The following is a 13,818-nucleotide window of genomic DNA, read 5'->3' as shown; positions in this document are numbered from 1 at the left end:
TACTGCAAACAATTTTAACAAAAGATGCTAACGTCTCCATTACACTGCAACAACATGAATGCCTCCGACCACACAAGAAGTTCTTCTATGGAGCATGACTTATGGGGTCGATCTCCTTTCACAATAAGGTGTAACTCACATGTATATATATAGGACATGCACCCGGCATCCCATGAAATTAAGAACTTCGCCTTAAACTCTAGACTTATATAAAACCAGAATTTTTCCGTTTGGTGCAAGTTTTGTAAAATATGAAAGTACGTACCCTTATCAAATAAAAATGTTAACATAAAATATTTGAATTGAACAACAGTACGTCAATTAATAGTATAATACAAACGCTTCAGAAATAGGGGAAAAAAAAAAAAAAAGAGAAAACTTCTTTTTCTCCCCCACTACTCTAAGTGGTACGTTATCTCATTTATTTCTCCGTATTCTAAAAGAACATGAAAAGGTTAAACAAATTCTCTTGGTATTGTCTTCCAAAATCCCCTCATCTGCAACAAGGCATAGCATATCATGCCGATTACGGTCGATTGATCGATCTCCCTGTCGCCTACAGCTCGATCGGGCAAATTATTAATAAATTCAACCAATTAAGCATTAATAAGTATTTTGCATCCTCGATCGATCAAGCTGAAGGAGTATTATCACTAATGTTTTCGTTCATCTTGCTAGGAGCTTTCATATTCCATGCGGAGAGGGTCTGTACAGTAACAGGCTCAGTCCCATTGTTGAACACATACAAGTGAGCTGCATTGTTAATAGCTATAGTGGGATAAACCCTAGATAAGATGCATATTTTCCCTCCTAATCCGAAACTTTCAACAACCGAATTATCAATCTGCATGCGTGCGATTCAAGAACAAAAAAAATTATTATTAGTAATTAATTAATCAATAAATTGAGAAAGAAATTGAAAGGGTTCAAAGTACGTACCAAACTCCTGAGGGTAAACTTCTTATCAGCTAAATCTACATCTACAAAGCCAGCAAATGATGGTCGATACAATTTGATATCAAACGGTCTCAAAGAGGCACTGTCCCATCCAAATGGGGAAAACCCCAAAAAGTTAATTAGTAGGTTTCCAAATGGAAAAAATTAAACGAATAATTCTAGGAAAATACTAAAACAGTGCCCACATTTCTAATTTTGTATTGCCTAGCTAGCTAGTTAATTGATCACATAATCAATATGATAATTGATATGTACTTATTAATTAATGATCACTACAACCTGTAATTTAACAAATCAATTGTCACATTAATTAAATTGTGGTAAACAAATGTGATCCTTAATTTAGCAGTATTTGTACGTAATTGCATGGTGATTATACTGAATTTAGAAGTTATAGGAAAATAAGACGTACTATCTTGCATCCGAGCACATGAGAACCTTATGCTTGTTGTCTTTTTTGAAAACCCTAAAGAAGACAGGAGTGAATTCCTCTAGGTTTGCTGAAGCTAATGTCAAGAGCCCAAATGGCCCAACGCCACCTGGAACGTTTGAACCCCTTAGACTACAGACTGTTTTCGCATCCATTTTTTCCCAGCTAGGGTCGAAAGGCTCGGCTTTGTCCAAGCTCCCCACCGAGAAGGTAACTTCAACATCGGCCTGCATGTATAGCGGAATATTTATTGTTAGATAATTTGATATATATGTTATATTATTATATTGTCGATCAATACTATTTATTAGGTGGAATTTATTAGTTTGTATCATAACATGTCATATATCTTCTAAGAAATTTGTATAAACTTCTTCAGAAAATGAAATTATTTTAGGAGAGACCATGTTAATTGAGAGGATCAAACCTGGGCAGGAGTACTAATTCCTTTAACTTCAACATGCTTTCCCTGTTGGAGATTTTGATTGTTCAAGTCGACCTTTTGGTCCCTCAATGTGTCTAGTTCTCCAATAGGCCATTGTACTACTTGTTTCCCATCAGGATTGAGCCAGATCTCCCTGGGAATTGACTGAATTCCAGCCCATCCCTTAGCAGAATCATCGTCAGCTGTATCAGACTCATTAGCCCACCCCCACAAAATCCTCCTATTCTTTGAAGGATCAAAGAACGTTTTCGACGCGTAAAAATTCCCATAATCGAATCTCAATCCTTGGTTGTTATCCACCATGTCACTGTCAGGCGTATATTTATCATCATCTGGGTCATATTTTCCAAGGGTGTAGTACTCGAACCTAAAATATTAAATATAAATATCAAAATAAAATAAAAGGTTATATAAAATGTTACTAAAGTAAAAGCATCCAAACGAAGTTGCGCTAAGGGAAAATTTATATTTGTTAAAGTGATAATACGTGTGACTGTTGGGTTTGACACGTGATTGCACATTTCAGAACATATCGTACCTAGTTAGGTCGAGGCTCACTTTGAAAAGATGCTTAACATCGGGCCCAACCTTAGATGTGTCCAATCCAATTTTGGCGCCATTTATTGCTAACGGAAAGAAGTCGGGGCATTCCCACATACCCGTATTCGGGGCGGAGTGGAGTGGGTGCTTGGCCTTGACCCAGTACTTGAAATCAATACTCCTATACAAATAAGCCATCCCTCTAAGCTTCCCCTGCCTCTTGCCACCCACAGACATCCTCCAATGCCCATTGTGCCACCAAGCGGTTGTCGGGTCACGGAACTCGCTCACGTTCATTTCCTGGCTAGGAACCACCAGCGGGTTGTCGCCGGGTTTGATCCATTCGCGAAGATACGGGTCGGACTCATTCTTCGGAACGGCATAGTTTTGGACCTGGCGCTTTAGCGGGTCGAGCCCCGTGTAGAGCATGATGGGCCTGTTGCCCGGGAGAATGGTGGTAGACCCGGACCAACACCCGTTTATGTCGAAGGGCTTGGATGGCCATATGGCATGTTCTACGGCTTCCCAACTGATCATATCTTTGGATACTGAATGGGCCCACACAATGTTTCCCCACACTGAACCCTTGGGATTGTACTGGTAGAACAAGTGGTAGATACCATTGAAATACATGGGTCCTGTTCAAATTCAACAAGGATCGTATCATCAAATAATTGTTCACAAAATAATTAATGTGTCAGTATGAATATATGTTAGATTTGAACAAAACGAGACATTGACACATCATCATTTGTTTGATGAATAAAATTTGACAGACAAATTTAATGAATATAGCAGTACGTACTCAGTAAGAGTTTAATATTGAAAAAGAGTACTCACCATTTGGGTCTGTCCTCGTTAATTGTTGGATTATTAATTGACCACCATGGAAAAGGAAAATAAAAGGAAGTGAGTGAAGTTCGTAATCAACTAGAAGAAAATTAGGAATGAATATGAATGAATACAATACTAGCTTATACATTAATGCATGGTGGATTAATTTATAAAGATGTTACCGTTGATCCAGTGCTTTGGAGGTCGAAAGTGATACGCAGGTCTGTGGAGTGGTTGCACCTGAGCGGGCGCCATAACATTCTGAAGCCGGGAGTAAATCTTGTGCGACGCTTCGACTCCATTGTTATTGTTTATCAAAAAGAGACAAGCAACAAATAAAAAAGCCGAAACGAACTTCTTTATAAACTCCATTAATGGAACATGCAGAGAAAATTAAAAGGAATTACAGAATTCGGTTCAGAAAGGCGGGGATATATAGGGGTTGGGATCGTCTATTTTAAGCGCAGCGAGACTTGGCAAGGGAGGGAAGTGGGTGGCTGTGAGCATAAGGAGTATAGTGAGATCGTGGGAACAAGTGATGGTGTGGTGTGGATGCCGAGAAGAATAAGGATTGGGTTTGGACTTTGGACTTTTGGAGTTTTGGGTTTACACCTAGTCATATTAATCATGCCTTTATTCTTTCTTAATTTAATTGATTTTCTTAATTGTTTGATTACTTAATTCATTATTTCCTTTAATGTGGAAACTGTTAATTAAAGGGCCGTTGGCTTCCTCATTAATCATGCCTTCATTGTCTCTTTAATTGATTTCCTTGATTGCTTGATTACTTTCTTCATTATTTCGTTTAATTTTTCTATCTTACCTTTATTAGTTTATTCTTTTGTATATAAACGCCAGGTTTGTCGCTTGCAATCAATTAGAATTAACAGAGAAAACAAATTTGATTCTTGTTTTAGTAATATTTATCTTCACGCGCGAAATGTCTCTCAAATTTAGATCTCTTTTCCAAAAAAAAAAAAAAAGTAGAACAATAACGAGCAGGTTCTAGAAAAGGCGCCTCAAGGAATGTCGATCTACAACCACCACATAAAACTAAACCATGACCAATGCCATGAATGGTACATCCTTATTGCATGCATGCATGCCTAGCTCAGGCTAATTATTTAAACAAGAAAATTAAATTACATTCTAAATGGCCATATTCTCTGCTCTACCATACCCTAAATCTAATTGTTCATCTTCTGAGGAACATTCATACTCCATGCATTGAGACTCTCTACAGTAACAGCCTCAGTCCCATTGTTGAACACATACAAGTGAGCACCATCGTGAACTGCTAGACTAGGATAAACCCTGGATGTGATGCAAGTTTTTCCTCCAGCTCCAAAACTTTCAACAACAGAATGATCAATCTGCAATAAATTAAAGAAGAAAAGAAAATGAAGAACAAATATTATTAGTAAATAATTAATAAAATAATTACAAATTAATTGAGGGGTTCAAAGTACATACCAAACTCCTGAGGGAAAGCTTCTTATCTGATAAATCTACATCTACAAAGCCAGCAAATGATGGCCTATACAATTTGATACCAAACGGCCTCAAAGAGGAACTGCATGTCCCACCCCATGAAGTTAAAAAAATAAAAATAAAAATTGGATGGTGATTAGTTAAAAAACAACAAAACTATTTGAATCACATTTTTGTACTGGTACGTACCGTACGGGTGCAACATCACTAATAGAGATAGGACTCATCTCAACAAGTGAGTCACACCTGGTACAAGTACAATATGGTTCATATATCATTACTAGGTAAAGAAACTTAAGAGCAAGGACAGACCTTCTTGCATCAGAGCACATGAGAACCACATGCTTCTCTTTAGATTTAAATATCCTAAAGAAGACAGGAGTGAATTCCTCTAGGTTTTGTGAAGCCAACGTCAAGAGCCCAAATGGTCCAATTCCACCTTGAACGTTTGAGTCCTTCAGCCCACAGAGTTGTTGGGCATCCAGTTTGGCCCAGCTAGGGTCAAACTCCTCTGCTTTGTCCAAGCTAGGAAATGAGAAGGTGACTTCAACATCGGCCTGAGCAGCACTTATTCCTTTGACTTCAAAATGATTTCCCAGCTGGAGATTTTGATTGTTCATCTGGACCTTTTGCCCCCTCAAAGTTTCCAATTCTTCAATAGGCCATTGTAGCAATTGTTTCCCATCAGGATTGAGCCACACCACCCTTGGAATTGTCTGCACAAAATATTAACACCCAAAAAAAAAAAAAACGTTTTAATATATCAGCAAAAGAAAAATGCTTAAACAAAATGAAAAATGAAAAAGAGTCTACAAGATCTACCACATTTATTAATCACATTAGTAACCACATCTTTTAAAAACGAATAAAAACTTACAATATTCTCCTACGTGCCCACATTTTGAGAGAGATCGAGTAGGTTTATATACTCTAATACTCATTACATGTAAATTTTTATTAAATGATAAGAAATGAAACCCACTTATATATATAAGTTTTCGCATTAACCCACCTCTATGGGAGATTTGATTAATATGATAAGTAAAAATTGCTAAACCCTAAACCCTGAATCAACAAATTACATGTTACCTGAATTCCAGCCCATCCTTTGGCAGAATCATCTTTAGATGTATCAGACTCATTAGCCCAACCCCACAAAATCCTCCTATTCTTGGCAGCATCAAAGAAAGTCTTGGAAGCATAAAAATTCCCATAATCATATCTCAACCCGGACCATCCATCCACCAATGCTTTATCAGGAACATACTTATCTTTCTTAGGAGAATATGTTCCAACTGTGTAGTACTCATACCTTGTCTCATCAAGGCTCACTTTCAAAACATGTTTAACACCCACACCAACTTTGGATGTGTCCACTCCGACTTTGTCACTCAATGAAACCGGGTAAAAATCCGGGCACTCCCACATACCCGTATCCGGTGCAGAGTGGAGCGGGTGATGGGCCTTGACCCAATAGACGAAATCCTTGCTCCTGTACAAATGGGCCATCCCTCTATGCTTCCTTTTGCCACCCACCAACATCTTCCAATGCCCATTTCCCCACCAAGCAGTTGTTGGGTCACGGAATGCGGATATGTTCATGTCCGGGCTCGGAACGACGAGCGGGTTGTTGTCGGGCTTGACCCATTCACGTAGGTATGGGTCGGACAAATTTGCTGGCACAGCGTAGTTTTGGACCTGGCGTTTTTGGGTGTCAAGCCCGGTGTAGAGGATGATGGGCTTGTTACCGGGGAGAACGGTAGCGGACCCGGACCAACATCCATTTATGTCAAAGGGCTTCGATGGATATATGGCGGGCTCAAGGGCTTCCCAATTTATCAGATCCTTGGATACTGAATGGGCCCAAACAATGTTGCCCCACACAGCACCCTTGGGATTGTACTGGTAGAATAAGTGGTACAGACCATTGAAATACATGGGTCCTGTTCAAATCCAACAAGGACAAATTAAGAGGGCAATTAACTAATTAAGCACTTAATTAAAATTAAAATTATTAGTTGAAAGAAAGACTCTGTGAGACTGTGACTCACCATTGGGGTCTGTAATCGTTTATGGGCCGCCATGGAAAGGAAAAAGACAAATTAAATAAAAAAAAGTCAGTTAGGTAATTACTAGAAGAAGATATAGGAATATATTAAAAAATTAATATAATTCAATATTTAAGGTATAACAAATATATGCTATGACGATTTAACTGTCGATTTTCAGAACTTCAGAAAGAATAACATGATGAGGCAGATCTGGAACATCAGGAGAAAATGAGAAATACTCATACTGAATCATTACACCACCTGACCACCACCAGAGTACTTGTCAAATACCACATGAAGCCTGTGTGCTCTGAACTCTCCAGCTATTTTCCACAACATTGTATTAAATGACCGATATAAATTTTGAATATGTGAATTTAATTAATAAATATGTGACACAGATGTTGATCCCTCAGGAGTCAGGACCTTTCAACAACCAATTGGCTGGGCCTGCCAAGATGGTCCATGCATGCATGCATGGATTGATCATTTTATGGAATACCTCATTTGATGTTTCCATCATCATGCATGTCGAATTCACAGAATGTGTCATCATCCGCATTGATATTTATTTGTAAGTTTGCAAATAAGTAGGTCACAACAAAATCCAATAAGAAAGGTATCCCAGATTAATAAAATAAGGACACTGGTCCCCAACTATGGATACCAATAATACCTAATTAATTAATTAGGACCAGAGAGAAAGATTTAGGTCAAGTACTACTTAGTGGATGTGGGATGGTAAATTGCATATATAAGACAAGCAACAGCTAGCTAGCAATGTTGCAATCATAATATGACAGCCTTTCAAGTTTTTTCTTTACATATATATATATACAAGGAGCTTCAAGGGTGGATCAAGTGTGGGATCCCACATTTAGTGTTAAATATGGGATAGAGCGGATGGGCACACTCCATGTAGTTTTTCAATAATCCGAACCGTCTATTTTTTAAATCTCTATATAGATCATTTTTGCAAAAAATTAGTTAAATCGTTCAGATAGTTGAAATATTATATAGAGTGAGCACTATAAAAGATCCCACAAATAAAATTATTTATAGAATCTCACACTTAAAGGGACCTATATATATATTTCTATTTCCTTTATTGTATCAAACTACAAAAATACAAAAAATAAAATAAAATAAAAAACCTAGAGATCTTAGATGATGGCAAAAGATTATAATGCCTGTAAAATATACCAAAACTCTTCATATATTGTTTCTTTTAACCGAAAAAAAAAATAGAAAATTAGAATTAAATACCAAATATCAATAACTTTTTAGTAAAGCAGCAAGACACAAATTTTTTTTAGTTTAGGTACTAACTAGAGTAAAACATTTTGGATTAGGTCACAAATCAGTTTGTTATACAGTTGTGACTGTCGAACAGTTACAGTTGTAATTGTCGAACAGTCACAGTTGTGACTATTTAAAATTTATAAAAAATCAAAATTTTTAAGGGTTTCATAATTTTGATTTAGGTTTGGGGGATGAAGTCCTATTACCAAAGACTAAACATTAAAGTTTAAACCTTGCAAATATTGAAAAAACAACAAATCAATAAAAAAGTTATGATTATTAGACAGTTAAAGTTTGATATAACCATGTTTTTTAAAGTTGGTACCTAAACTAAAATTTAGTACCTAAAGTGAAATGACATAAATGTTTTAGTAGTTGAAATGAAAAAATATTATAATTTGGTACTTAAAGTCAATGGACCTAAAAAAAAAAAGGGAAAAAAAATATTATGGTGAGGTAATTAAATATATCAATTAAGAGACCGATAATTTGGAGACATGAGATCTCAACTCGATCTGGAATATATTAAACCCTGAAAATCTGGAGGGCATATATTGCATGCATGGCTAGCTCGAATCCAAGATTCATCAAATATATATTATATAATTAATTACGACCGTAAATGCATATCGGGTCACAAACTGATACAATAATTTTTGAATAAATCATATCAATAGTTTTTTATCTATTTCCAATTATGAACTGCTATATATGTAAAAATTTTCAAATAAATAACTTGAACTTAGTAATTGAGAACGATTTGATCGGAAAAAATTACACGTAAATTAGAGAACCAAACAGGGGCTAACTTAAGTTTAAGGTATACCGAAAAACCAAATTAAAAAAAAAAAAAAAAAACCAAGATAGCCAAAACACACAGTACGTAGCATGAAAATCACAAAACCAATTAAACTTGATCATTTTAATAATATAAATGAAAAGTTATATGATATAAATTAATTTGTTGAGAATATATATATGTACCGTTAATCCAGTGTTTGGGAGGTTGAAAGTGAAAGGCAGTTCTGTGGACTTGCTTGACGCTCACGGCAGCCAGAGACTGAAACTCCGGGTAGACCTTGTGTGACGCTTCCACTCCATTAATGTCGTTTACGATCACAAAAACACAACACCAAGCAACTAAACAAAGTGGAAGCATTTGTTTTGAGATACCCATCGATCAAAACTTAGACAAGAAGCAGAGAGATTCGAAAAATGAAATGGAAGGGATTGATTTTGTAATGAAATAAGGGTTGGGGTTATGATGTTTATAGAAAAAGTGAGAGTGAGAGAGAGAGAGAGAGAGAGAGAGAGAGAGAGAGAGAGAAGAGAAGGTAATGTGGTGGCGGTAGACAAGAGGAGGAGGAGGAAACCAAGTTTTTATAAGGGGAGAGAGGAATAGTGATGATGATGATGGTGATGTTGGTAGGTATCGAGAATAATAAGGAATGGATTTAGATAAACTTTCTTAATAATCGTGGGGCGGTTAATATACATGGAAAGAGTATTGCTATTAAGTAATTAAAGAACTTTTCCAAAGACAAAAAAAAAAAGTAATTAAAGAAGTTTCTATTTCCCATTAGAATGAGGAAGTTTCTACTTTTTTTAATTTTTTCTTTTTGTTTTGTATGGATCAACGTGTACACTTCATAGAGTTCATGGATCGAAAATATAATATTTATTAATTTATTAATGTCGTGGGCGAGCGGGAAGTTGTTGGTTGAGGGAGGGAGGGCTCGAATCTGCGGTGGGCGCAATTTTGGATCTGCGGTGGGCTCGAATCTGGTGATGCGCTCGGATTTGGGATTGTTGTTGGATCTGGTGGTGCTGGGTTGAGGCTGGTGGTGCGAGAATAGCAGGTGGGTTATGGAAAACAAATCTGCAATTGAATTTGGATTTTAACGAAGAACTCTTCTATAAAAGAATATCCTACAAGGATCTGCAAATGAAACAACTATAAATAATCCACATGGAGGAAGAAATCTGTAAGTTGAGTAAGATTAAGCATGGTGTTTCTGCTATGGCTGGGGAAAGAGGAAGGGAGAGAGAGAGAGAGAGAGAGAGAGAGAGAGAGAGAGAGAGGAAAAAAAAAAACTACAGTAACAAAAATTTAAAGGGCGTTATCAACATTTAACATTATAAAGAGCTAGTGGCCAAAAAAAAAAACATTATAAAGAGCTAGTAAAGTAAGTTTTTGGGAGGGGAATCAAAAAAGCTTAAGTTGTATTAAATAGGACTATTTAATTAAAATATCCATAAGTATATGTTACTCGGCATACTAGAGTTAAAAAAAGGGTTAATTACACTTACACCTTCTTAGGTTTATCGTTTTTTCATATACATTCCATGAAGTTTTAATAATTACATATACATCCTCTAAGGTTTCAAAACTGTTGCATATAACCCTCTATAGTGAGACAAAAAATGATAAGAAATTATGTAAAAAGACATGCTAAAGGATGAAATAGTCAACTTCAATACAAATATTTTCTTTTTTGTTTATTTATTTTTTTTCTCTTATAGGGGGTTATATACAATAGTTTTGAAACCTCAGGGAGTGTATGTATAATTTTTGAAACCCCAGAGAATATATGTGAAAAGACGATAAACCTCATAAAGTGTAAGTGTAATTAACTCGTTAAAAAAACCTCACTCACCTTTGATAAGACAAATTCAAATTGCTAGATTTTGCACGTGTTAGTACGCATGCAATAAACACATCGAATACTATTGGTTATTATTGGGTAGAGACAAGGAGTGAAATTTTCGTTTTTTTGGGATTCCGAAATTTTATCACACATCCGTTATTTTTCGTAAAAATTTCGACGAAATTTCGCTTAAATTTTGCCCGAAATTTCGAAAATGCTCCAAGTACATTTTAGTTAAATTTCTCTAAATTTGGTCGAAATTTGGCGTAGAGACCAAATGGAGGCAGAGATTGGAGGGAGAGAAGGCCGCCGTCGCCGAAGGGAGAGAAGAGATTGGGCAGAAAGAGGTCGCCGTCGCCGAAGGGAGAGGAGCTCCGGAAGAGAAGGAGATCGGGGAGGGGGAGGGTGAGGGTGAGGGTGAGGGTGAGGGTGAGGGTGAGGGAGAGAGAGAGAGATGAGAGAGAAGAGATTAGGGAGAGAGGAGGGAGGAGTGAGGGGGGAGGGAGGGATTGGAGAGAGAAAGAGAAATGTTATCGCATGAGAACTGAGGGAGGAGAAAAGAAAATGAATACTGGAGAGAGAAAGGGAAGATTGGAGAGCAGCTGTATTCAGTTTTAGACAACAAGAACGATATGCTTGGCTTGCAGCTTGCTTTACATTTTGCTGGAATTTGAAGCCTTTGTGCTTTATTCATTCAAATGATATATTACAGTAATGCTACATTTACCACATTTTTATATCACAATTTCATACCATCTTACATAGAATTCATACGTTGGATACTAAAAACTAGAAAATAAAACCTAAAAAAGAAAAAGGAAATACCCTTCTAGTAAAGTAAGGACACATCAGGTGGGATACAAATGTGGGACAACTAGCATTATTGGATATATTATTCTTGGAGTATTATATATTACTTTGCCTAAAAATATCTACTGGATCACTACGAGTGCTAGGCAAAGAAGGAAAGAAAAAAAAAAAAAAAGGAAAGAGAAAAGAAAAAAAAAAAAAAAAAAAAAAACACATTTCATTTGCGTCTATGCGTTCATTGACCCGAGACTTTTCTAACAAGACTGAGTCTTTCCTAATTTTTATTGTTCCTCAATAACTCGCCGAAATCACTTAAAATTCAAATAACTTACCAAAATTAATTTTGAGGTCCGAAAAATGTTCTATAAAATCTCGTGAGCTCGTCTTGATAAATTTTATTTTTCTACGACATCAAGCTCAACCCTAGATAAGATGCATAGGCAGTGGGTACGTGTTGTCAGTACATTAATATGTATTAAAGTTCAAGGAAACAGAGATGAAAACTGGTGGTGTATTAAAGTGAATACAGATCCAACACGTATCTACACGGTTACCATCTTGTCTACGGTTAGATAAATTTTATTTTTCTACGACATCAAATTCATTTATTTCCTTCCAAAATTCCTCAAAAAAATTCTAATATCTCCGAATTAACAAGATAATTATCAATAAAATCACTATTTACTTCAAAATAAATTATAAACCAACATTTCGGGATCTCACAAAGTCATACTCTATTTAGATTGTTTTTGGTTATTGGATTAAGTGGTTTAGAAAATAATAATACATGTCATTTTCTTATTTGTCCACATATGTTTTAAGGACAATTGGATTCAAAATGATTAAATATCTCTTAAAAAGAGGTCATTTTTATGTAATTATTAATTAGTGAACTATTTTTATTTAATAGTATTTGTCTCCAACGCGTATTATATTTACCTTATATCATATGAAATCTACTATATTATTTGGTTTCTTCAATATTTTTTATCAATGTAGTAGATAATACGCTAAATAAACATATGGTCAAGTTTCATTCAAAATTTCCATATTTTGATATCAATTTTTGTCGTTTTTGTCCAATTTTATTGAAATCAAAATTTTAACCGAAATTTCTGCGAAAATTTTCGCGAAACCGAAATTTTACTCTTTGGGTAGAGATTATATCACATTGAAGAGTATCCAAATAAACACGTAGCCGTCTTCCTTCTTTTTTTTTTTTGTATCTTTGACTCTCCTTTTTTTTTTTGTGTTGTTAATTAATTGTTGAAAAAAAAAAAATTTGACTAAAATACCAAACAGAGCCTAAATTTTTCATTTTTGTTGGGTTTGGTGCTGTTTTGATGTGATCTCACATTCTCACATTAATTTCGATGAAGGATTTTACATTTCTAGTTATCTGACGTGGCCTTTTGTCAAAGTCAATGTGAAGAGGAGTGATTTTAGTGATTTCCCACCCATTTTTAAGGGATAAATAGCTTGTAGGCCAAACTACAAAAAATAATGCATGTACTTTGGTACGGTTGTTTCAATTTTGACAGTTATAGGGGTCTTTAAAACCTTTGATTTTTTTTATGCATTGCACATTGGTTTTTAAGTTTTTTAGCTATCTTCATTTTTTTTTTTAAGGCTAGCATTTCTTTCATTCTTATATCTATTTGATTTTCAATATCAAATAAAAAATTGTTAATTATTTCCGTCAATTTAGTGAACGAGATTGCCGGTATCGATTTAGTGTGGTAAAAAGTGTTGGAAAATTATTTTCCAAATTACAAAATAACCCTTGTAGTAATTTGGACGAATTTTCACTTGAATTGTTATAATTTCAATTTTGGCAAGAATAATTCTAATTCTAAATGTGCCATCATAATTGCTAAGTTGACTCGTAAAAGTTTTTTTTTCCCAACAATTGCTATTTTACTCTTAAATAAATTAACAAAACTAAAAAAATAAAACTAAAAAAAATGTCAAGAACCAACACCCCACCCGACCCCACTCTCTTCAAGTCCACTATAAAATTTTTCATATAACCGTAATATCATATGACAGTGTGACCAATTCATTTAAATTATAACACATGCATAATCATTAATATATAAAACTCTAAATTCTAAATAATAGTCTTAAAATTATGTGTGTGTAATCACATTGCCACGTGATGTTATAATCCATTTAGAGATAGAAGGTCAACCACACATAAAAAGTGTCCCTAGCGCACCCCCTTACCTACCCCACCATGACATCCTCCTCTCGCGGTCTCACCCCGGCCACCACCAGCTCTCTTTCTCTCTTCTCCCTCTCCCTTTTCCC

The 13,818-nt window shown here is 35.5% G+C and overlaps 2 protein-coding genes across 2 annotated transcripts; both read right to left on the bottom strand.

The window, feature by feature from the left end:
* Nucleotides 1-631: 631 nt before the first annotated feature.
* On the bottom strand, nucleotides 632-3,578 carry LOC147282096 (beta-fructofuranosidase, insoluble isoenzyme 1-like). The gene is made up of 7 exons (XM_086248175.1): nucleotides 3,389-3,578; nucleotides 3,213-3,221; nucleotides 2,371-3,010; nucleotides 1,815-2,199; nucleotides 1,370-1,614; nucleotides 940-1,039; nucleotides 632-844 (listed from the first exon to the last, which is right to left on the bottom strand). Exons 1-7 carry the CDS (start codon nucleotides 3,576-3,578, stop codon nucleotides 632-634), a joined length of 1,782 nt encoding a protein of 593 aa, XP_086104301.1.
* An 815-nt stretch (nucleotides 3,579-4,393) lies between these two features.
* On the bottom strand, nucleotides 4,394-9,227 carry LOC147282095 (beta-fructofuranosidase, insoluble isoenzyme 3-like). Its single transcript, XM_086246104.1, has 6 exons — nucleotides 9,035-9,227; nucleotides 6,749-6,757; nucleotides 5,787-6,640; nucleotides 5,010-5,413; nucleotides 4,680-4,779; nucleotides 4,394-4,579 (listed from the first exon to the last, which is right to left on the bottom strand). The coding sequence occupies exons 1-6, from the start codon at nucleotides 9,225-9,227 to the stop codon at nucleotides 4,394-4,396; spliced, it is 1,746 nt and encodes a 581-aa protein (XP_086102230.1).
* Nucleotides 9,228-13,818: the final 4,591 nt, after the last annotated feature.

The sequence above is a fragment of the Dryas octopetala genome, chromosome 6 (genome assembly GCF_963921425.1).
Source record: "Dryas octopetala chromosome 6, drDryOcto1.1, whole genome shotgun sequence".
Lineage (NCBI taxonomy): Eukaryota > Viridiplantae > Streptophyta > Magnoliopsida > Rosales > Rosaceae > Dryas > Dryas octopetala.
The sequence above is the reverse complement of the archived record's forward strand: the minus strand, read 5'-3'. Positions and strand labels throughout refer to the sequence as shown.